The sequence below is a fragment of the Borostomias antarcticus genome, assembly GCF_949987555.1.
Source record: "Borostomias antarcticus genome assembly, chromosome: 7".
Classification (NCBI taxonomy): Eukaryota; Metazoa; Chordata; class Actinopteri; order Stomiiformes; family Stomiidae; genus Borostomias; species Borostomias antarcticus.
The window spans coordinates 16,793,657-16,815,823 of NC_140240.1; the positions used below are offsets into that span (position 1 = coordinate 16,793,657).

General features: G+C 43.3%; 1 protein-coding gene across 3 annotated transcripts in view; it reads right to left on the reverse strand.

Annotated features, from left to right (window-relative positions):
* Window positions 1-22,167, reverse strand: part of map4k3a (mitogen-activated protein kinase kinase kinase kinase 3a) — a 205,930-nt gene that overhangs the window by 121,414 nt on the left and 62,349 nt on the right. For 2 of the 3 annotated variants that reach the window (XM_084441509.1, XM_084441508.1), the window contains exons 3-6: window positions 15,684-15,774; window positions 15,047-15,111; window positions 3,356-3,411; window positions 2,861-2,908 (exon numbers count right to left, since the gene is read on the reverse strand). In XM_084441509.1, the coding sequence (XP_084297635.1) occupies window positions 2,861-2,908; window positions 3,356-3,411; window positions 15,047-15,111; window positions 15,684-15,774 (260 nt within the window). Of the gene's footprint in view, window positions 1-2,860; window positions 2,909-3,355; window positions 3,412-15,046; window positions 15,112-15,683; window positions 15,775-22,167 lie in introns of those variants that run through there. The other variant, XM_084441510.1, reaches the window with a different exon arrangement.

Below are 22,167 nucleotides of genomic sequence, written 5' to 3' on the forward strand. Positions count from 1 at the left end.
TATTCACGTGAAACAATTTGGTATGGATATCATTTTAAAACCAATGATAGATGACCTAAAACAGCTTTCGACTGAAGGCTTCAGTATAAATGTCTGGAATGGAGCACAAAGTTTACGCTGCTTTAGCAACTTTTTCAGCTGACAATCTTTCAGCTCATATGATGGGTGGCTTCCGCATGTGGTTTAACTCGGGTCGAGTTTGTAGTTACTGTATGGCAACTCATTCAGAAATTAATCACAAATTCAGCCATTTTTTATTGAAATAAATCGCTGAAGCGGAAGGTGAACAGTTGACGACGTCATTTGAGGCGTTACTTCCGAAATGTACTACTTTTTTGCACTACATTTTGGCAAAATGTAGTACCTACTATACAGTATGCACAATTTTTATGTAGTATACTACATTTTGCATACTATATAGAATGCAGTATGCACATTCGGACACGGCCATGTACCCTACAATTTCTCCCGTACACCACAATGCAACGCTATCGTGTTTTACCGAAACAGAAGACGTGAAGAAGACGGTAGCTATCGGTGGCTAAAGCAGTTAGCTAACGTTACGATGATTCCTGTAGCTGTTTTGCTGCTAATGCGAGTTTGAGTTTGCCTCCGTTTATGCCTGAAAAACAGAAGTTGAACCAACAGCATCAAAGTAGCTACAGGAATCATCGTTGTAATGTTAGCTAACTGCTCAGCCACCGACAGCTACGGAAGCTGCTGTTGTGAGCTACAGTAACTGGCTATCATGGTCTTATTGTGCAACTTTACAGCTTGCTATTAGCAAACAGCACCATAGTTGACAAAACCAAACTTGAACATCATTAGAATTTCAACAATTCATTTGAGATTTAACATTCAAAACTGAACATGGAAACTGAATACTACCTGATTACATTTCAACCTGCTGCCATCAGGGCTCGGTTTGTTTAAGCGATACTGAGCACGTCTGCTTGCTTGCGTCCATGAATATCCGACGGAATGACATTCCATGTAGTATCCGAAAACCATTTAATAGTTCCCTATTTAGTTCACTATATGGGGAACACTACATAGGGAATAGGGAGTGAGTGAACGAGGGAACGATTTCGAACACAGTGATACCGGCACATGAGCTGCTGCCAAGATGCCCAGAAGTCACACGATAAATAAGACGGAGACCTTCAGAGACAGATGGACAATGCTGAGACTCTTCTCTAGCATTTCCCTCCTCGGATTGGACACACACTCTTCATGGTGCTCGTGTCCAGACTTATACTGTACCTAAGTAAACAATCTGACAGGCCGGCCACAGAGCGCTCTTGTCCCAATTGACCACAAACACCAGGTCGTTGAGATGTCTCACCACCGTGGCGATGTGCATCAAAGCCAGAATAGGCGACAGAGCCAGAACCAGCAGGTCATCCAGGTACGCGAGGTTCCTGATGCCCTGCTGGTGCAGTGGTCTCAACACCGTCTCCACACAAATGGAGAAAGTCCTGGGGGCGAGCGCATATTCAAACGGGAGTCTGGTATATTCGTATGCCACTCCCTGGAAGTCAAAACGCAAATGCATACACATGAAAGTAAGCGTATTTCAGGTCTATACTGATGCAAAAATATCTGGAAAGGAACACTTCCAGCATTTGCCACACCATAAGCACACGAAACCTCAATTTTGCCATCATCTTGTTGAAAAGGCGGATGTCCAAAATTGGTCTCACGCCTCGCGTCTTCTTGGGCATGAGGAAGTAGCAGGAATAAAACCCCTCGTTCCTCTGCTCCAGCGGGACCACAGTTACCGCTACCTTTGATTAAAGCTCTGCAATCTCTTCAGACAGAGCTGCAGCTTAATTAGGACATGGTATCACCGTCTCCACAATGCCCATGAAGGGCGGAGGGGGGGCAGCAAAACTGAATGGAATACCTTTCCATCAGAACGCGCTTTAAGCCCCAGACGCACTGGAAGAGTCTGACGCTAGCGTTTTGAAGTACACCAATTGTTTTAAATGGCCGATCATGCACCAAAAGCGTTTTGAGGCGAGTCAAACTGCCTTGACGCTTCTACTCCGAACTTGTTTACATTTTGGAGCGTCAAATGGGGACAAATCAATCTAAATTAAATCAGCTCCCTATCAAAGCTGACGCCTGCAGTGCGCCATAGGAGTGTCAAATGAGGCGAGTCAAATGAAGCGCTTCAATTGACTCTTCCAGTGCGTTTGGCATTTCTCCTGCCAGATTGTTAAGCGGTTCGAGAGAGGCTGTGCCGGAGATCGTGGCACCAGATCGAGGAATCTGATGTAATTCAACTTGGCCCTGACGGCCACGAGACAGCGGAGAAACTCTGGTGTCCTGGTCCAAGGTGGGCCATCCTCGAAAGGGACATGAAAAATCCCCATAGGAAGTCCCAATTCAGTATTAGGAGCCAGACTCCTAGCAGACTAGCAGACACACACTCTGCTAGTCACTGCTGATGATATGTAACAATAAATCTAAATGACTCTAAATGAAGACTTGATACATGTTTGTAAATGCTGTCAAATGTTGTTAGTACAGAAAGCTGTCAAACCTTCTTCACAGCTCGGTGTAAGTATGGTATGTGCTAACTGCTAGATGACTTCATCATGAGCAGTTTACATATTGTTTGAAAGGCCATGAGATCTGTATCATGAACGTTATTTCAGACACAGCCAAGTTTATTCCTTCTTTGTTCAGTCACAGTATATGTACCAGTGTTTATTGTATTTCACCACCCTTAACCCTAACCAATCTTAACTAACCCTAACCTAACTAACCCTAACCCAACCTAACTTAACTAACAACCCCCCCTAACTAACCAGAATCCTTACCCACCCTAACTAACCCTAACCATAACCCTTACCTTAATGTCTCTGTGCATCTTCCCTTTGTTGTGCAGATAGTAGAGACCCTGTGGAGACACGTGCACACACACACGCACACACAAACGCACGCACACACACACACACACACACACACACATACACAGTTAGACAGTAGAGACACACACAAACACACAATCAGATAGTAAAACACACACAGTCAGATTGTAAAGAGACATAGAGACACACGCATGCAGGCACACAGTCAGACAGTAGAGACAAGCATACACATCCTCACAGATGATGCAGTGAATTAATTTGGCCCTGAATACAAAGTAGAAACAAAAATCTGATGGGAACATTTTCAACAGGGGACCATGTCAGAATGCTACATTCTGAGCCCCTTGGAGTGCATCTATCAAATCAGAAGAGAGTGGTAGTTCAAAGGCGGCGTTCCAAGCTGAAAGGCCTGTATCACAAAGGCGTCTCAACGGGTGAGTAATTGGCTGGAGGAACAGACATTTCTCCCAACGCACCTGAAGGGTCTCCCGCGACACATAGGCTATTTGCGACTCTGTGAGTGGTCCGGTCACTGGAAGACAAACAGACATGGACATGGTTCTTGAGGACTCTTGAGGAGCACCCTCTCTTTAATACAATACAATCATCATATCTCTACTGCCAAGAACATTTTATATTGCAGCGCTCTTTAAATATTTTCTTCAGAAAAACAAACACTGAATTTATGCTTCATAGATTCACAGGGGTTTAGGGCATGCTTAGGAAAGGGTCATCTCCTTGAACTCTTGACTGGATTACTAGACATGATCATACTCTTGGATTAAGGTTTAAGGATTGAGACTGTAAACCGCGCCTGTTGTCAGATTACAGCTCAGACACACTAACCCTCATTTACTAAACGGTCTTTGAAATCTATTGGACAAGAGTCTTAGAAATTTCTCGTTTTGGCCGTATTTCACATCTCCATGCTGTAAACTACAGGGACAAAGCCAGAACATCTAGGGGCGCGATATTTAAATGATTGTTTTCATCCGCACCACCCGATCCTTCGAACGATGGGATTGGCTGCATACTAGTGTTGTCACGATACCTGCCCAAAATATCTAGCCCAAAAAATCTAAAACATAAGGAAAAGTAATGGAATAATAGATGACAGAACATGGAACTTTAAATTGTGGGCTTTTTAAGTGCTCTGTTCAGTCTTTTTGCATCTTTTGAGTCTTTATTATATTTCCTGTAGCTTTCAAACACAGATGGAAGGGAAGGGAAGAATTTTTACAGCTCACTTATCTGGCCCCCGGGTGATTACTGTTTTTTTGCTTCCCTCTGGAATATGTAGAGGTGGGTCGTATGCCCACCTCCCTTGTTCTCTGTAAAGCGCATTGTGTTGCCTCTGGGTATGAAATGCGCTATACAAATAAAGCTTTGATTGATTGATTGATTGATTGATTGATTGATTGATTGAAGGCTGCCTCGACTGGGTGGTTTGGGATTGTGCCAAGAGTATCTGGCTGTAGACAAAATGGACGACCTACGCAAGAGGCGCCGCCGCAGTTGACAGGAAATCACATGACCTCTGCAGTTGACAGGAAATACGTTGTTTTTTGTGAGCATGCGCAAGAGGCACCTCCACAATTGACAGGAAATCACGTGACCTCTGCAGTTGACAGGAAATCGGACATTGGTTGTGATCGTAACGTTAGCTAACAATTGAATTGCGTTAGCTAGATAGCCAAATAGAACTCCAAGTGTATCCCAATTTTTTGGTTTAACATTCGGTAAGCCTTTACTGGCTACATTCAACAATAATAATTTTGATAAGAACTGTCGTCCTGAAAAAGACCGTCTTCTATCACTTCATAGGAGAAACAGGCTGCTTCCAAAAAGGCTGCTTTTGCAACCTCCCTATCACCAAGTCCCCCTCCCCCTCACACCAATCCCAACAATACTCAACTCCCAATAACTGAGTTTGTGTTGATGTTTCAAAATTAGTGATTGGTGCAGGGTGTTAAGATATATCTCCTGCAGAAGTGACAGGCTTGTGCTCAGATGAGGAGCAGGTCTGCTGTATCAGCTGCTCACATTGATTGTTCCCTCTCAACACAAACACAACAAATTCTATCTGCAAGTATCAAACCATAGTCATCTGACCTGCAATGAATGTAGCCTACTGTTTTTATTGTTGACATATTCATCAAATCCTTTTTTAAAAATCCTGATGGAGACTTTGCAGCAGCAATGGCAATAATTACACTCAATGTTAATAATAATAATAATAATTACACACAATAATTACAATGGCAATGATTACACAAATACTAATACACGCATGTGCAACATAGTAGTAGCAGCACTCACCACGATATGCAATGTTTAAAACACAGTACTCAGTACTCTAGCATTGATTGTACTCGGCACGTTACTCAAATATACAATGTGTGGCATTGTAATAGCAGCGTTCAGACACAAGTGTCCAGTGTTTAAGTTCTCAGTACTCATAGTAATGATTGTGCTAGGCTCATAACAGTGCTCAGCCTGTTACTCGATTCTTATCTCAATGTTAAGTGTTATAAGTGATCAATATACAGTACTTAGTGCAGTCTATGCAACAGTATGCTACAGGTCACCAGTGTCCTTTGTTCAGTAGCCTGATTGCCTGGTGAAAGAAACTGGCTGAAACCCATCAATCACAACTGTCTCATGACCGTGGACTTCGCACACATGGTGTAGCAGACCCCACATGTTGATGGACATGGCTGAGTGAGAAGAACTAGGTCAGCTATTACTCATAACTCTACAACTCTTCGATGACGTCTAGGTCCTCTTTGCAGTCGCTTGAGGAGTCGAGCACCATGGGTTCATTGCTGGGGTCGATCTCTGCCTCCATCATGGCGATCTTGAGGATGTCCATTGGAGGCTAGGTTAGGAGAAAGAAAGAGGGGAAAGAACAGAGAGAGGATAGGATCTGAGTAAAAAAGTCCTAAATGTCAAATGCACTTTTTCAAGTTGCCTAGGACTTCAATCATTATACACAAATCAACTTGAACTTGAACAAGGTTCCTGATGTCACTGGAGAGAGAGAGTGCTCACCTGGCTTGCTGTCTTGTCTGCAGCCACTGGATGGTGGGCCTGCAGGGGCGGGGGCTGTGACAGCTGGGTGTGGATGGGCCTGTGTTGGGAGGTGGGGGCCTGCTGGGGTGTGACCAGGGGCTTGGTGGGGGTGAGGGCTGGATGGAGGGCCCCCCTGAGGCAGACGCACATTTCTAACCATTACATTCATGTTGTCTATCCATGTAAATAAACCAGTACACATATTTGTACATGTTATCAATCAATTGATAATTATCAATATCAAAATATAATCATACAATAGGCTACTCGCCAGCTAGTAGTAGCCCACTAACCTTGGTTTTCAGGCTAGTAACGTCAACTGTGTGCTACACTGGCTGCACGCTCTGGGAGTTAGCCAGACTAGTTTCCGATAGTAAAACTGTCCAATAAAACTTCCAATAAAGAATAAAATATCTCCCTAGCATCCGACCAGCTAACTACAGCTGCTGCCAATTAGTGAGCTAATGTAACCTGATTCTAACAGTTTGTACTCAAACGATATCCATTTTAAACTCAATTAAACTAATTCATTAACACAAATATTTTAATAACTGCTTAGCTAGCTACATGACCTGCAACAACGCAACGAAATATCGCTAGCTAACATTAGCTAAATGCTTAGAGCCACTTGGCATAAAGATTGATAGACAACACTGAATAAAACCTTAGAAAAGACAACAAAACTTTTAAAGTATCTTACCTTGTCGCAGTATCAGAGGCTTCTCAGCAACAAGTGGACTAATAAAGAATAAATAAAGAATATCTTATCTTCTTCACTGAAATTAATGGCGGCTCGCAAACAACAAATATCTTCACTTATCTGACTGCACAGTCATTAACGAAAAAACTACAAGAAGACGACCTTCCTGTCAACTGTGGTGGTCACGTGATTTCCTGTCAATTGTGGAGGTGCCTCTTGCACATGCTCACAAAAAAACAGAACGGATTTCCTGTCAACTGCAGAGGTCACGTGGTTTCCTGTCAACTGCGGAGGCGCCTCTTGCGGAGGTCGGACCTTTTGTCTGCAGCCAGATGCATTTCAATCGTGCTGGCATCTGATTGTTGGTCTGTGTGGGGAGAAATCAATAAATTATGCCCATGTTGTTGCAAACTGTGAGATAATCAGAAGAACTTGAAAAGCGTATTATTATTATTAATTAATTAACCCAGGCCTATTGAAGCATTTTTGCTATTCCAAATTATCAGAAGAGATAATTGTCTCACGGTTAACAGTTCTCTCGCTCTAGGAGGTCGGAGCAGGTATTGATTTTTTTGGTCACACGTGCGCCGGGCTGCAGCTATGCTAGCTAAAAGTCTCATGCTACGGATGAAAATTAGCTTCTCTAGCTATCATCTGGTGCAATAAATGTATTGTGCATTCATACATTCAAACATAAGGTAGGCTAAATATCCTTCGGTTGTATTCAGTACTGGTGTTACTGTTGTGTGTATCTTCTCTTCTATCACATTCGCTAACCTGTCGCCCTTTGAATTCTTTGTGTACTGTAAAAAGTCAGCATGTCTGTCTGCAAGATGCTTTGCCAGGTTGGTCGTATTGGCTCCCTTGGTTTGTATAGATTTGTAGCATCGTTTACAGATGGGCTTTGTCATAGGCGATTTTACCCTCTGAGAGTAGGGGGGGCAACATTTTGACGTGAGAAAAAAAACAAAACAGTTCTGCCGTCTCGTCCCATCTATTTACAAAGAATACCAGTTGTGAACAGTATGCTAATAAGAAATCCGTATGACAATTCAAAATGTACAATGCATCAAACTTCATCTAGACACCACGAGCATGTCAATATGACTTTATGACCGAGCACTAGGCCATACCCAACATCAAACTGCAACTGCCTGCTGGTGCTAGCTTCCTCGCAGATGGTGATGTTGCTAGTGCTAGTGCTAGCTCCGATAGCCTCTGGAGCACTTCTGCATTCGATTGCACCTGCTGCGCTGTCATTTCGAGTGGTAGCTTCTTCATTAGCAATTGAGCAATTTATAGATGGATTTATGGATGAATTCCATGTTTACTCAGGCCCGGTCGGATTTCTGGCTAAGCCGCTGGGGTAGGCTTGTGTTAGTTTTACCACATTAGTTATTATTTTCGGAATTTGAGCTGAAAGGCATTTTTCTTAACATGTATTATGATATATAGATATATATTATACTAAATAAATATATAATATTTGGGCGGGGTTTTATCGCATTGGGGGGATTTGGAGCACTCATTGGGGCTGCAGCACCAATCTGGCATTCCGGCTTGTTTACATCCGGACGTGAACTATGTAGCAACATTCTGTGGAGGGCAGTAATAGTTGCATCGACACTGCTGGAAAGCCGTAAGAAGAAGTGATTGAATACAGTTTCCGCATGTTTGTTGTATTCTATTTGACATGTTCCTTTGCCTCATTTAGCATCAGCTGCAACAATCTCCTCAAAATAAGTTCTCTCCGTTAGCAGGGCTTATTAGCTAGGTTTGGTAAAACGCTTGTGCAGTGGAGGGGTTCTTTTGGGGGAATTATTGGATTATGCCAGCTAACGTTAGTTCCCAAGCTTGTTTGATAACTATTCGATGCAGTCTGCCAGGCTAGCCTGTCGCCGTCATGAATGAGACGGCCCCAGTTTATAGACGGCCCCAGCTTTTGTTAGCTTTTAACTTCAAATTAACGTTTTTGTGTTTTGGGGCAAACTCTTAAAATAATATAATACGGCATGCATAGCTAGCGAGAGATATGCCCCCGCATCATTTTACAACCTGTATTGTTCGACTTTGCAACTGCTTGCTTGCTAGCTAGCTTAGCTAGCCTAACGTTGGGTGTATGCAGCTGGATAGTGGCCAATTACACCACCCTCATCCCACGATGGAGGCTATCAACTGGGCTTGGGACTTTGCCTCTCATCGCTAACTGGCAACTGTCCCGGTTGAGCTAATGGTAGGTAACGTTAGATAGCTCAAACATAGTTTTTTATTAGGCTATTATTAGCCTATCCAACCAATGTTATGTAGTTGTAGGCCTACTGCTGTATGGGTGGGGTTGGTATTTGCAGAGGGCTAAAAACACAGCGTGACACATGAGCACAGTTTTCTATGCAATATAAAGGCTACTGAAAAGTAAATTGACTCTAACAATAATCTGATTCAGTTAACACTTTATTTTTGAATAAGTGGCTCTTGTGGCTTAGAATAAGGGTCTGCAAGTGCAATGGAAAAATATTGACTATTCTAGTAGGCTAGAGTTTGTTCATGTTGCACATTAAAATTCAGGTATTGCTTAGCCTATATTCACATTTAGCTTCCTCAATGGGTCAAGACAATATACAATGTAAACATTTACTCGGTACAATAAATATCACAGCCAAGAATAGATGTGAAAGTTGTGATCAAGATGCATTGGACTTGGCCGGCTTGTGGATTTATAGATATTTCAAACCTTTATTTATGCTCGAGAGGCACTGAGGTTGCCCTCATTTACAGTGACGACGAGCGATCCTGCACCCAGCCACTGCAAAACTGGCAGCTAGCAGTCTAAAACTGGCAGCTAGCAGTCTAAACTGGCAGCTAGCAGCCTAGCCTATTTGCAAAACTGCTGCAAAAGTGGCACCTACCATCCTAGGCTATTTGCATGTCAATGTAGGCTCATTGATAATTCTGTGAATGGTGGGGGTTGTAGTGTGAGCCTGCCCACTGACTGTGCAAAACGTTGGGTTTCAAAATGAACTAGCGTTAGTGGACGAGTGTGCCTGACAAATGTGAAATTAGCAGAATCGTATTGTCTAACTCAGTAGTGGCGAACGCCCATGACTGTTGCTCTCGATGTAATTTTGTGTGTGGAAAAACGAGACAGTGCCAGTTTCCAGTGCAATGTTGTTGTTTTTTTGTTGTTGTTTTTTTAGGCTTAGCCTAGCCTAGCCTAATGTGTGGCTGAACAGCCAGTCAGCCCCGTTGTGATTTCAGAATATTCTCAATCTGACGCACCGTTCCTTCATGGATCACGAGGGTAGCCTACCTACACCGAATCCAATTCAATTGGGTGATAAGTGATACGCCGATAGGCCTATAAAAACATACATGTTCAAATAAAATGCCACATCAGATGCCACAAAGTAAACATCATCTCATCACTTAGGAGAGTTGGCTGAAATAAAAGGTTGCTCCCTGTCCTTTGACATTCGCTACCAGCAAACAGACAGCTAGGCCTATTTGCATGTCAATGTAAACCAGTGGGGGTTGGGGAGGGCTACAAGGTATGGCTTGGTTAGCCTACAGCCCTACCAAGAAACCAACCTGTGGCCAGATCATTCCAATCCTCCAAAAGTTGCAGGCCCATTACACTGTGCGCCAGGGGGACTCTGCCTTCGTGATCGCAATTCAAATAGAGGCATGAGCATGGCTGACACAATCCGGGGACTTTTCGGTCGCACCTCGTGTATGTATGTATGTGTATGTATATATATATATATATATATATATATATATATATATATATATATATAAATGAAATGGCATAGAAAAGTTAGTTAAAATAGCCAAATACATCTATAATCAAAGCCTAAAATACAAGTTATGTAAAAAAAAAATTTTTGTAAATTGTTGTTTTTCACTTTACTTTCCCCAAATGTAATACTGGGATGTAATAATACTGAATAATGACTACACACCACATAAACCTTCATGGAATGTCTGGAAATAAAAAGACCAAGGAAACAGGTTCTCTTTCTCCAAACGTATCATTTACTTGTAATTTTTCACTGGAATGAACAAACAAACAATGGACTTATTACTCCATAAATTAATAAAATCAATAAATAAACCATCTCGTGAAGTGTATCAAGCTATGAACAAGATATCTGATAGCAAAGCCGGTGGTCTTGAACGCATCTCAGCAGAACCAACAAGGATGGAAACTGGCGTGGATAACGTGGCTGGTGTGTGCTTCTCTTTTCTGAAAAATACAAAACAGAGAAACAACATTAATGATAAATTAGATTTATAAAGCGCCTTTCAATACACCCAAGGACGCTTTACAAGAACAGAGAAGACCAATGAGACAAAACAACAGGCAGGACTAACAACACAGGGTAAGCTAACCGAGTAGGTAAACTGGCCAACTATGGGCCAAAGGCCTGGGCGCGCGCGCACGCACGCACGCACACACGCACACACACACACACACACACACACACACGTGTGCATACTCTACTAGAGCACTGGCAAAACAGACATTTACTGGCAAATTAAACATTCATTGTTGGATAGAAAGATGTATATTTTGCAGGACGTAAATCATTAGGCCTACTTTAGATTTGGTTTTGACTGAAACAAGAAGTCGGCGCACTTTGGAGAAGCACAGCCGCGCCTAGGCCGGATTCATAGTCGACGCAAACTACATAAGCGCAAGCTTCGCAAGGCCATGCAAGATGTAGTGTGCACCAATGATGTTTCCATGACGACGGCTGTAAACAGGAGTAGACCGGCTTGAGATGTAAACAAGACGTAAACATGGAGATGTTACAACGCCTGTTGCTCATAGCACTAGTGCTTATTTATGTCTCTTGTCCTCTTAATTCGGTTATTAAAGTTATAATATTTCAGTTATTCAGTCCCTCATCACCTTTGCGCTAGCTCGCACTCCACTGGAGAGTCAAGTAAACAAACACTGCGCCCCACAATGCACAGCGCATCCGACTACGGGGTCTTTTTTAGGTCAAACATCCGTCCAAGAACGGGCAGTTTCACACAACAACTGGAGCGCCCTAGAAATCGGTTGTGACCGCACCGAAAACACCTCTTCAGGAGGGTCTCGGAGCGGCTGTTTTAGTGCGCACTTGTCTGCGATTGTTGTCTTCACACAGGCCCATACAGAGCGCTCTCGGGCCCAAAGCTCGTTTGGTGCGCACAAAACTATATGTGTGAAACCACCCTAAGTTACTCCCTTTACTCATAAATATAATGAGCGGATATTTATTCTTGATAAGTTCATGAGGTAACTTACAGTAGGATTGATCATTTTGTGTGCATAAACAGTGGCTAAGCATAAAACAAACAAACAGAGCTAGCTAACATACAGTGCTAACATAAACAGTGCTAGCTAACATAAGCAGTCGGCAACATTACAGTTACGTCAAAATTACCGGTAAGAATGGGCTAACGTTGGCGAAGCTAGCCAAACTTACATCATCGACGAGATCCAAATTGTTGTCACGTCTCCAAATCCCCCAAGCTCCTCTTCTGATGAGCTGGACTCAAAGACAGCCTCTAAAACCTCAGCACATCTCCTGTTTTTTGTTTGTTTGCTCATTTTATCTCCTCCGGTAGCCTAAGTTCATTCAGGTAACGTTAGCCCAGCCGGATTCAAAACATCCTCCCTAGTTGTTTGCAAACCACATGGCCCAGGTTTATCCAATGGGGGGCTCTCTTGATAGAAAGTGGTGAATAATGTGGATGGTCATTGGTTTATTATGTCTGAGACTGATAGACAGCTGAATCCATGGGGAAAGCTCCAGATTCAGAGAAGGCGGCGTAGGATGCCTTCAGGAACCAATCATAAACGCTGTAAATCTCAAGACACGAAACAGACGTCTTATACACAAAACAACGGTGTAAAATTATGTATATGATTTCTGTGCGTGCTGATATGGCTGAAAAATCTATAAAAACGTACGAGACTCCAGAGGGATAAAGCACAGTTCTTTTTACTCACACCAATGCTCCTATATAATTATAATTATATTATACTCCCAGTTATATTATATATTTGCTTTGTCCAGATTGCCAGTTGAACAAAAACGATCCAAGTGCCAAGTGTAACATTGTAACATATTATTCCCTGAACCGATGCAAATGATCTAGAGGGTTGAATAGCCTGCACCCCTAGTAATTTTGCATTCATTCCCTAGCCTAAATAAGCATTCTCATCCATACACGTAAGGGTGTGTTTTCGAGACATTTACAACATTTCAAAATTCAACATTTGCATCATAAACTATTGAGTGCTATTCGTTTGAGAACATTTGACCTGTGTTGAGCTGATAGCATACGTTTTGAGATTAAACACAGTTTTCTCTAAATGAGCCATTGTGTGAGTGTAACCTTTTGCATTCATTGTTGAAGTCACATATAGTCTACCACAAAAATATTATTGCTGTGAACATTCTTATATCCATATGTAAGGGTGGATTATTCATTCAACCTTGAAAAAAAACACCTAGGCGACATCTGCTGGGAGAAAGTAGCATTGCAGCCTAAAAGTCAGGTAAAAAAAGATGGCTGACCGGCTTTTAGCCAGAATTCACAAAAAAAAATGACCAAACTACCTTTTCCTGGTGGGACTTCGAAGTTTCAAAAACACTGACACGTAAAACACACATATCTAGGAAAAGTCATGAAAGCAGGGCGCTGTAACTTGAACGGTTGCAGAGAATTATTTTTTAATGTAGTTGCATGGGTCACCTTGACCCACCCTCAGCTATTCTAGTGTTAAAGGAAACACAGTTTTGCAATATAACTCATGACCATTGGGCATGGATGAGGATCTGTCTCTGTGTGATCAGGTAAGGTTCTGTTCAATACTGGTTCAACAGTGTCCCCAAACACTGTACATATGTACAATCCCCCCCAGGGATAAATAAAGTACCTAGTACTAGGGCTGCATGATTATGCCAAAAGATAATAATTGCGATTATTTGCTTCAAAATGGTAATTGCGATTAATATTTAATATATAATATTAATATATAATAACCAAAATGCTCCCAAATAACGGACGTTGATCCCTTTCTTGCTACTAACTCGTTTTCGCTAATTTTTTCACTACTCACGGCTGCGGGTACTCTTGTGACACTTGTCTTGCCCACTGCTATATGTCTTCTCTCAGTGAAATTGCTGGGCACATCGCACTCAGCGGGAACGCATTTGATTGGTCAGACAGCATACGTGCCTGTGATTCGCCCGTGTAGTCCTAGCACACTCAATTCAAAGCAAAATTATTAATCACATTAATTGCGGCCTTTTGCGATTAGTTAATCGTGGAGGTCATAATCGCGATTTCGATTAATTCACGATTAATTGTGCAGCCCTACCTAGTACTACTACTACAGCTACTAATATCTGTTACATGCTGTTCATTACACACAAAGCCTATTTGCTGGACGGGACTTCTTTAAGTTATTAACCCTGCGAATCAGTCAGCAACAGAACCAGGCGAGTCAGTTGTCATTTTTCAACTGCTTTTGTGTATGTGTGTGTGAGTGAGTGTGTGTGTGTGCATGTGCGTGCGTGTGTTTGTGTGCGTATGGGGGGTGGAAAGTGCCACTTATTTGCTAACTGAGCAGACACACGTGACAAGCGTCCCCACGTGACCACATGTGCTATTTGCTAACGTAGCTAACTGAGCAGACACTCGTCAGGGACGTTGGTACGTGAGCATGTGTGCTATTCGCTAATGTAGCAAATTGAGCAAACGCTCGTCAGGGCCGTCGGTACGTGAGCACAATAGTAGGAATAATAACATACTATTAACCAGGTTAGCTGATAGTAGCCTGCTATTATTTAGGCTAAATAATCTAATGTTAAGTTGTCATATCACTGATCTCACTGGACAGAGGCTGGCTAGCCATATCGGAGCTAACAAGACAACTAGCAGCTTAAGTAACCTTCTGATGGTGACAGCGGCAACGTTCCTCACAAGTGTTTGCTTAGTTAGCTACGTTTGCAATACCACATGTGGACAAGTAGTGACGATTGTCTGCTCAGTTCGCAAATTCAATTTGCACATGTGAAAGCGATAGCGACGTTCGTCAGGTTTGTCATTATTACTCCTCCTTACGTGAGCTAACGTGAGCTACGCGGATGCCGCATGAGTCGTGAGTCCCTTCAGTCCTCCTATCAAATGCAATGGATTTTACTCACGTACTGTAGGTGGCGTACGTTTGTCAGCTCAGTACAGTATGCAGCTCAGTTCGCTCCGTGCGGTAAGAAATGGCACATTTCACCCCCCATATGTGCGTGCATGCATGCGTGAGTGAGTGACTGACTAAGTGTGTGTCTGAGTGAGGGTGTGTGTGTGTACGTGCGTTTGTGTGTGCACGCGAGAGTACCGTGATAGATGTCTTGCAGTGACCCTCCACCGCAGTACTCCATACATATCCATAACTTATCTCTCCTGAAAAGAAGCAAAAGAAAACAAATTAGGTTTTGATCGATGCGTGTCAGAAGAGTCTGGGCTGTAAGCAGACTTGGAGAGCAGGGAAGGGTGAGGATGAGGATATAGGGGTGAGTATGAGAATATAGGGATGAATGCTTTGAGGTGGCTTTTCTGAGTTGACTAATACGCCAACAACTGCCCCCATGGGCAAGCCACATCCAGTCCCCCCATAGCTCATGAGCTCTCAACCAGCCACTCCACTGGTTACTGTAGTTCAATGCAAGTACGCCCCACGATGCCAAAAGTGTGTGTGTGTGTGTGTGTGTGTGTAAATTATAAGAGAGGGTTTATTTGAATGTGTGTGTGTGTGTGTGTGTGTGTGTGTGTGTGTGTGTGTGTGTGTGTGTGTGTGTGCAGACGTTGAGACTGTGTATGAAGCAGTTGAAAGGGGTTTGTGTATATATGTGTGGATACAGTATTAATGTGTGGTGTGTGTACTTCTAAGCCTGGGAGTGGAATGGAATCGATGGAGAGGGGTGGGGATGGGGGAAGGGGAGGTGGATGGAGGGGGGGGGGCTTAAATACTGTACCTTAGGTAACTGCCGAAGTAGGCCACAATGTTGGAGTGCTTACAGTCCTTCATCATCACGATCTCCTGCTGCACCACTGCAAAGTCCTCTCCTGTGGAGACAGAATTTGATGTAACCCCAGGTGAGACAGGATGTGATGCAACACCAGGTGAGACAGGATGCGATGCAAACCCAGGTGAGACAGGATGTGATGCAACACCAGGGCGGTACAGGAAACACACAAAGAAACATATATACATATAATACCAATATATTAGTTACCGTGCATATACAGCAATATAGCAAACACACACACGCCTGTCCCTCCTCCCCCTCATATTCACACTCACACACACACACACACACACACACACTCAGCAGCAGCCAAGAAGCAAAAAGCTGACCCTCCCTGGCTCCGCCTCCCAACGCCGCGCCCCGCAGTCTTAATGGCTCGCGCATCGACCCAACCAATCAATGGATTGTTGGTAATCTATGCAAGTCTCATTGGATGAAGGCATCCGTCACACGCAGCACGGACACCGCGCAGCAGATATATGGCGTCACACCGTAAACAGGGAGGCCATACATCTTCAGGATCGATGAGCTACACGGCGCTCAGCCATAATCACCCCAGAACATCCATCTCAACCGTCATAATTACAACTGGTGGGTGGGTGGGCGGGGGGGTGAACAGCCTGGCGGGCCTACCAAACAGAAGCCTTCTGTGGTGGAGTAGAATGGCAGGGCTAGTACAACGTTAGGACAAGGTTAGAACAACATTAGGACAATGCTAGCACAATGTTAGTACAGCGTTAGAACAGGGCTAGTACGGCTTTAGAACAATGTAAGTGTAACGTTCGGGCAACGTTAGTACAATGTTAGTACAGGGTTAGTACAGCATTACACTGTAAAAAGTGTAACATGCAGTTGTTCATTCAATACAATAACTGTCATTGAAAACAGGAGAAAATTATTGATTTGATTGTGAAACGCATTCTTTTTGCATTTTGATACATCAATTTTAAGTTATACTGAACTGAATATCCGGGCAAGGGGCAAATATAACGTTTTTGATTTTTCTCAACACATTTTTTAAGTTGAATATGATTTGCGCATGCACACACAGCACAGAGCACACCTGTTTGGTAGAACCATGGGTAGAACTAGGGATGGGCATTTTCAGTTATTGTAATACTCGAGTACTCTATATTCATAATGAACGAGTACTCGAATACTCGCTGTTCTGTAGCCTACCGTAAAAATAAATCCGGGAGGTCCGTGGCCATCGATGTAGGCCTACAGTAGGCTATGTGCCCGATTAAGTAAACGTGCCCGACTGAAATTATCCCGACGTATTTCGTTATAGCGAATTTGCATATGAATAAACAACCAACAATTTAAGCCATTCAGTCCAATTGCATTTATTAAAGAACAAACGTCACAGCGGACATTGTTAAAGAACAAACGTCACAGCGGACATTGACAAATAACTGTGTTTAGTGTGCTTTAACACGTAGGCCTAGGCCTAACTCAACCAACAGCCTCAATCTGATTTTTTTTCAAATTAATAATAAAATCAACTTAAATTATGGCCTTCGGCCTGCAGTTTCCCTTGAAAAAAAAATCACACGGATGAGTTGTGACAGCCTACATTCAGGTTGCATGACGCATCACATAGCCTACATCTCAAACCATAAACACATTCAAATGGATAAATCAGGGTTTGTAAAAATGAATAATGAATTAAACATAAATAAATGAGTCGTGAATGAGTAGGGCTGTAGCAGATTATTTTAGGCTAGGCCTAGTCTACTTATTTTTCTTCAAGAAAATAAGCATATCCACATGCTCAGGCGACAGCCGGGTACAGAGGCGATTTAGAATCAGTCCCGCTGTTGAGAAGATTCTTTCGGCAGGTACAGAAGTGGCCGGTATGCTCAGGTATTGCTTCGCCAGCAGACTGAGTTTCCTGAACCTGTTCTCCTTGCTTTGCCACCAGTGCAGGGGGTTTTGGTCAGGTGGGATGCACGGCTCCTTGAGATAATCCTCCAACTCACTGCGATCACTCTCTGACCCGGTTGTGCAGTAATCCTCTCCGAAAAGAGTGTCAAGTGACATGTTGCGACTGATGTGAGTAGCCTCACGCAGGTAGCCAAAAACAGTGCGCAGGTGTATGAATAACGAAGCTTTTTCTTTTCATAGTGAAACAATTACTCGCCATGGTTACTCGAGTACTCGAGTACTCGTGCCCATCCCTAGGTAGAACCCGCCTGTCAGGGCTTTCTTTTCGGTGTGGGAACCGCCATTGATAGACATTGTGCGGCAGAAGAGAAGACCATTAATTCTTGTCAAGAAAAAATGAACCTAAGTAGCAAAGTAGAAGCAGATAATTAACTAGTTTTTATTGCTGAAAAAATAAAATTCCAATTAGAGCTACGATAGTTCACTCCATGTTTAGCTGGCTAATCAACGTTGAGTCTAACGTTAGCTACCACTAATGTAATGCATTTATGTCATGTCCTAACGTTAGTCCGATTGTCGGGCTTATCAAATGTGTTCGACACATCCATTGGCTAAACAAATGTGTGCCAAATTACCGTAAGTTATCCTACAAACGCTAGCTAACGTAAGCTAGCTAAAGATATTTTGCATTCCACGTTTTTGCAACCCATTGTGTGTATTGTGGATCCGCCTTCGTCACCTTAGCTAGCTAGCTAATGTTAGCTACTGCTCCGAGCTTCATTAGCATCAGACTGGACTAGTGTAGTTTAGTAGGCATGATTTGTGCGTCCATGAGAAACTAAGTTGCCTGCATTTTGTTCTAGCCATGCCTTAATGTTACTTTAGCTGTTAGCTAGCATTGGTAAAGTCAGGTTGTTGGCTCTGTTCCCGGCTTTTTAGCTTGCATGGAAAGTAGGTCATTTCATCCGTGTTGCCGCCTGTGTTTCACTTAAAGCGCCTAGCTAAGTTGGACTAACCTAGCCTAGCAATAAATACTCTACACACAACACAATACAGCACCAAGAAACATACAAAGTAGCCTGCCATACTAACACAGATCCTAGGCTACAATAAGTACTGCATTCTATACTATGAACTAAAACAGTCTTAGACTAGACTTTTTTATTTAATAGTAGCCTAACCTAGAATGCAGTAGGCTACTTATAGTAGCCTAGGATCTGTGTTAGTGTGGCAGGTTACTTAGTATGTTTCTTGGTGCTGTATTGTGTTTTGTGTGGACTAATCAGAGTAGTATTCTTATTACGGTATTCATGCTAGACTAAAAGGGGCACTGACTCACTAAACTTGCTGGAATTCTAACTCGTCATACTTTTGCCCACACAAGGATGGTTATGAACTGATGCTTTATCTCTCCCTCAGTGCTCTGCTGCTGAGGTGTGATGTTTCAGTATTATGTTATCAGACATCCTATCTCTGTGTCTCTCAGTCTCTGACTGAGAGTGTGTGAGTGTGACTCTGAGTCCAGCTAGTATAGCAGTATAGCTCAAAATCTTCATTAAGCACACCTTTAAACACGCCCAGGTGAGTGATAGTCCTGACCCCCTAACCTGGTGAAGCCAGGTATCTTCATCTCTCTCTCTCTCCCTCTCTGCTGATGAGGTTCTCTCTTCTTGTTCTACAGGCATCCTCTGCTGCTGAGGTTTGATATCAGGTGAGTTTCAGTACTATGTTATCAGACATCACGTCTCTCTCTGACTCCTGCAGTCTAATGTCCCTCCCCCAGTCTAAAGTCCTGCTGTCTCATACTGTATCTCTCCCCCAGTCTAAATAACTGCAGGACTCATTTCTACGCCAGCTCCCTGCATCATTGTCAGGCCCTCACAATCTTAGTTAAGCACACCTTTAAACACGCCCAGGTGAGAATGGCAGTCCTGGTCCTGACCCCCTAAGTGTAGCGTGACATTAAGTCCCTTAAATTAATACAAGTAGAAATATGCTGTGGGAGCTGATACTCTGTCCTTTGTCTCCTTGTAGGTGGTATAGAATCAGCCTGCATTGCTTCCTGGACCCTCGCGCTGAGACGCACCTTGGTTGGTCACCATGGCGAATCCCATACGACTGCTCATCTTGTTGAGTGACGACAGCTGCTATAGGATGAAACTATCAAGGGTGCCAGACACTGTTGAATAGCTTATTGAGAATGTCATAGTCATGTCAACTGGCTGGAGGCATAAGGCTGCAATACAAGGATCCTGATTTTGGAGTGTTTGTCAACTTCAACCTCTACTGTCAAGGATCTCACCACCATCAAGGTCATACCGTCAGAGCCTAATACTGACCTCTTTCTGGAAGTTATCCTAAATAGTACCCCAGCTGATTTATATTAGTGGCCCTGATACAAGCACACTCTGATTCAGATGATACAGTCATACTCAGCAGCAGCAGCTCCGAGGGATTCAGAACCGAACCTTGGCCAAAGGAGTTTGTCATCCCGCTCTTCTCCTATGAAAAATAATGTCAACTAGAGAAGGGGAATGCTGAATACACAACCAGCCAAACAAGACTGACACCAAGGTCAAGAATGCTGTCAGACATATGGAAAAAGTGGCAGAGAAGATTTTCTCATACAAGGCATACCCCAATGATGCAGACCTGAGTGAAGTTGCAAAGGCTCTGACACGGAAGCATCCCTGCCTGAGACAACCAGACTCTTTCAATGAGAGCTACGGATGGAAACTGAGACTCAAGAGTAAGATGAGCAACTATCACACTCAGTTGAGGTCACATGGGCTTCCATCTGAGCTCATGGTGAATACTCTCAAATCCAAATCACCAGAAGATCCCTTCCCAGCAAAGAACATCAAAAAGGCAAGAAGAGGTGAGGCCAATAACTATCCTTCAAAGCCCAGCAGCGAGACTCCAGAAAGCCTGGAACAAGAGAGAACATCGCTTCTGATAGAAATAAAGAAGAGAAACAATGAAAAAACTGTAAGGGAGAAAATGGCCAAGACCTTTGGTTTCAGGAAGCAAGAGGTTGTAGATCTGAAGCCTAGCATTGAGACCATCATGGAAAGGTGGCCAGCTCTTTTTCAGATGGAAGAGGTATACCATTCTTTGTACAAATGTCTAAAAGTGTTTCAAAGTCAAGGTTTGGGGATGGGGAATGAATGCTTTTTCAAATGAAGTTTTTCATAATAGTAGAGATTATTCATTTCAAAAACATTTTGTGCACTGCTTATTCATATTACAGATCAAAGCAGAGTTTCTGCAGGTTACTGCAGTTCCCCTGCAAACCAAATTCATGGCCCAGCTATACAAGTACTCCACACAGCTATTGCAGATCATCAGAAAAAAAGAGGTGCAACCCAGACGAAATCTGCCAACTTCCTGGAATTTCTTAATCAGGTATGATGTATATTGTGAACCAGTAGCAAAAGTTGAGCACAAAACATTTTAACCCTTATATCTGATAAGAACAAGTACCCTTTTTAATTTTAATTTTTTGGATTGTCTCAGTGGTTATGGTTATAGTCATGAAATGTGTTAAAGGTGCTTTCCACACTAGCAGCAGGTACCCTTCCTTAGGTGGCCAGCACACTGCACACACAGTTGCCTTTTTGGGGAGGTCCCTGTGTGCCCACTGGAACTGGCGTGGTCCTACACTCGCTGTGGCCTTCTCGCTTGGTGTTAAGGGGAGCCACTGTCATCGTTGCATTTCTGGAGTGACCATTGTTATTCCCAGCTCCTCCTCAAAGTCGAGATGCTTGTATTTGCCCTGGTTCCGATTCGGATCAACAGCCTGATCTGGGGGGGTGAATTTGGCTGGTCTGGTGTGGAGGGGGGGTGTTGACTGGTGTGGGTTTAGTGTGGGGTTGTTGTAGGGCTGGGGTTGGTGTGGGGGTGTATGTGCAACTGTATGTAGAGTACTACCTAATTTTAGGTAGTGGAGCTAGTGCAAGTAGTATATTGGGAGCCAGTCACAGCCAGGAGTTGGTTCACTCATACATTTTGTCCTATATTTTACCTCAGATGTCCCAGAAAGAGCAAGCCGAGCAGGAGCTGCAGAGTACCACTATGGCAGTCTTCGTCATCAGGGAGAACGAGAGCCTTCAGCATCAGCCCAAAGAATTCAGAATCATCATTGACAGTGTCGAAGTCCTGAATGAGTTGCCTTCTGTGTCAGCTGCAGTGGTAATGCTGTTTGGACTCATTTATGCACTAAACATGGAATATCCAAAGGGGTTCACGTTCTCCCCTATGAGGCTCTTCAGAAGATTCTGATGGAGCTTGGTTCCAACAAGATGTCCTCTAAGATTCGTAGACTGAAGGGTGAACTCCACAGAGCACAGTAGTGTGTGTGTGTGTGCGCGCGCGCGTGCGTGCGGCATACACAGCGCGCATGTGGAATGTGTGTGTGCGTGTAGTTGTGTATGTATGGAGGCAGCCTGTAGTAACCACAGCCAGCCATTGACACAGAGTTGTACCAAGCCAAGGAATGCTGCAGCCACTTTGGGCTTTTGTTATAATTGTGTTTTGAATTCTG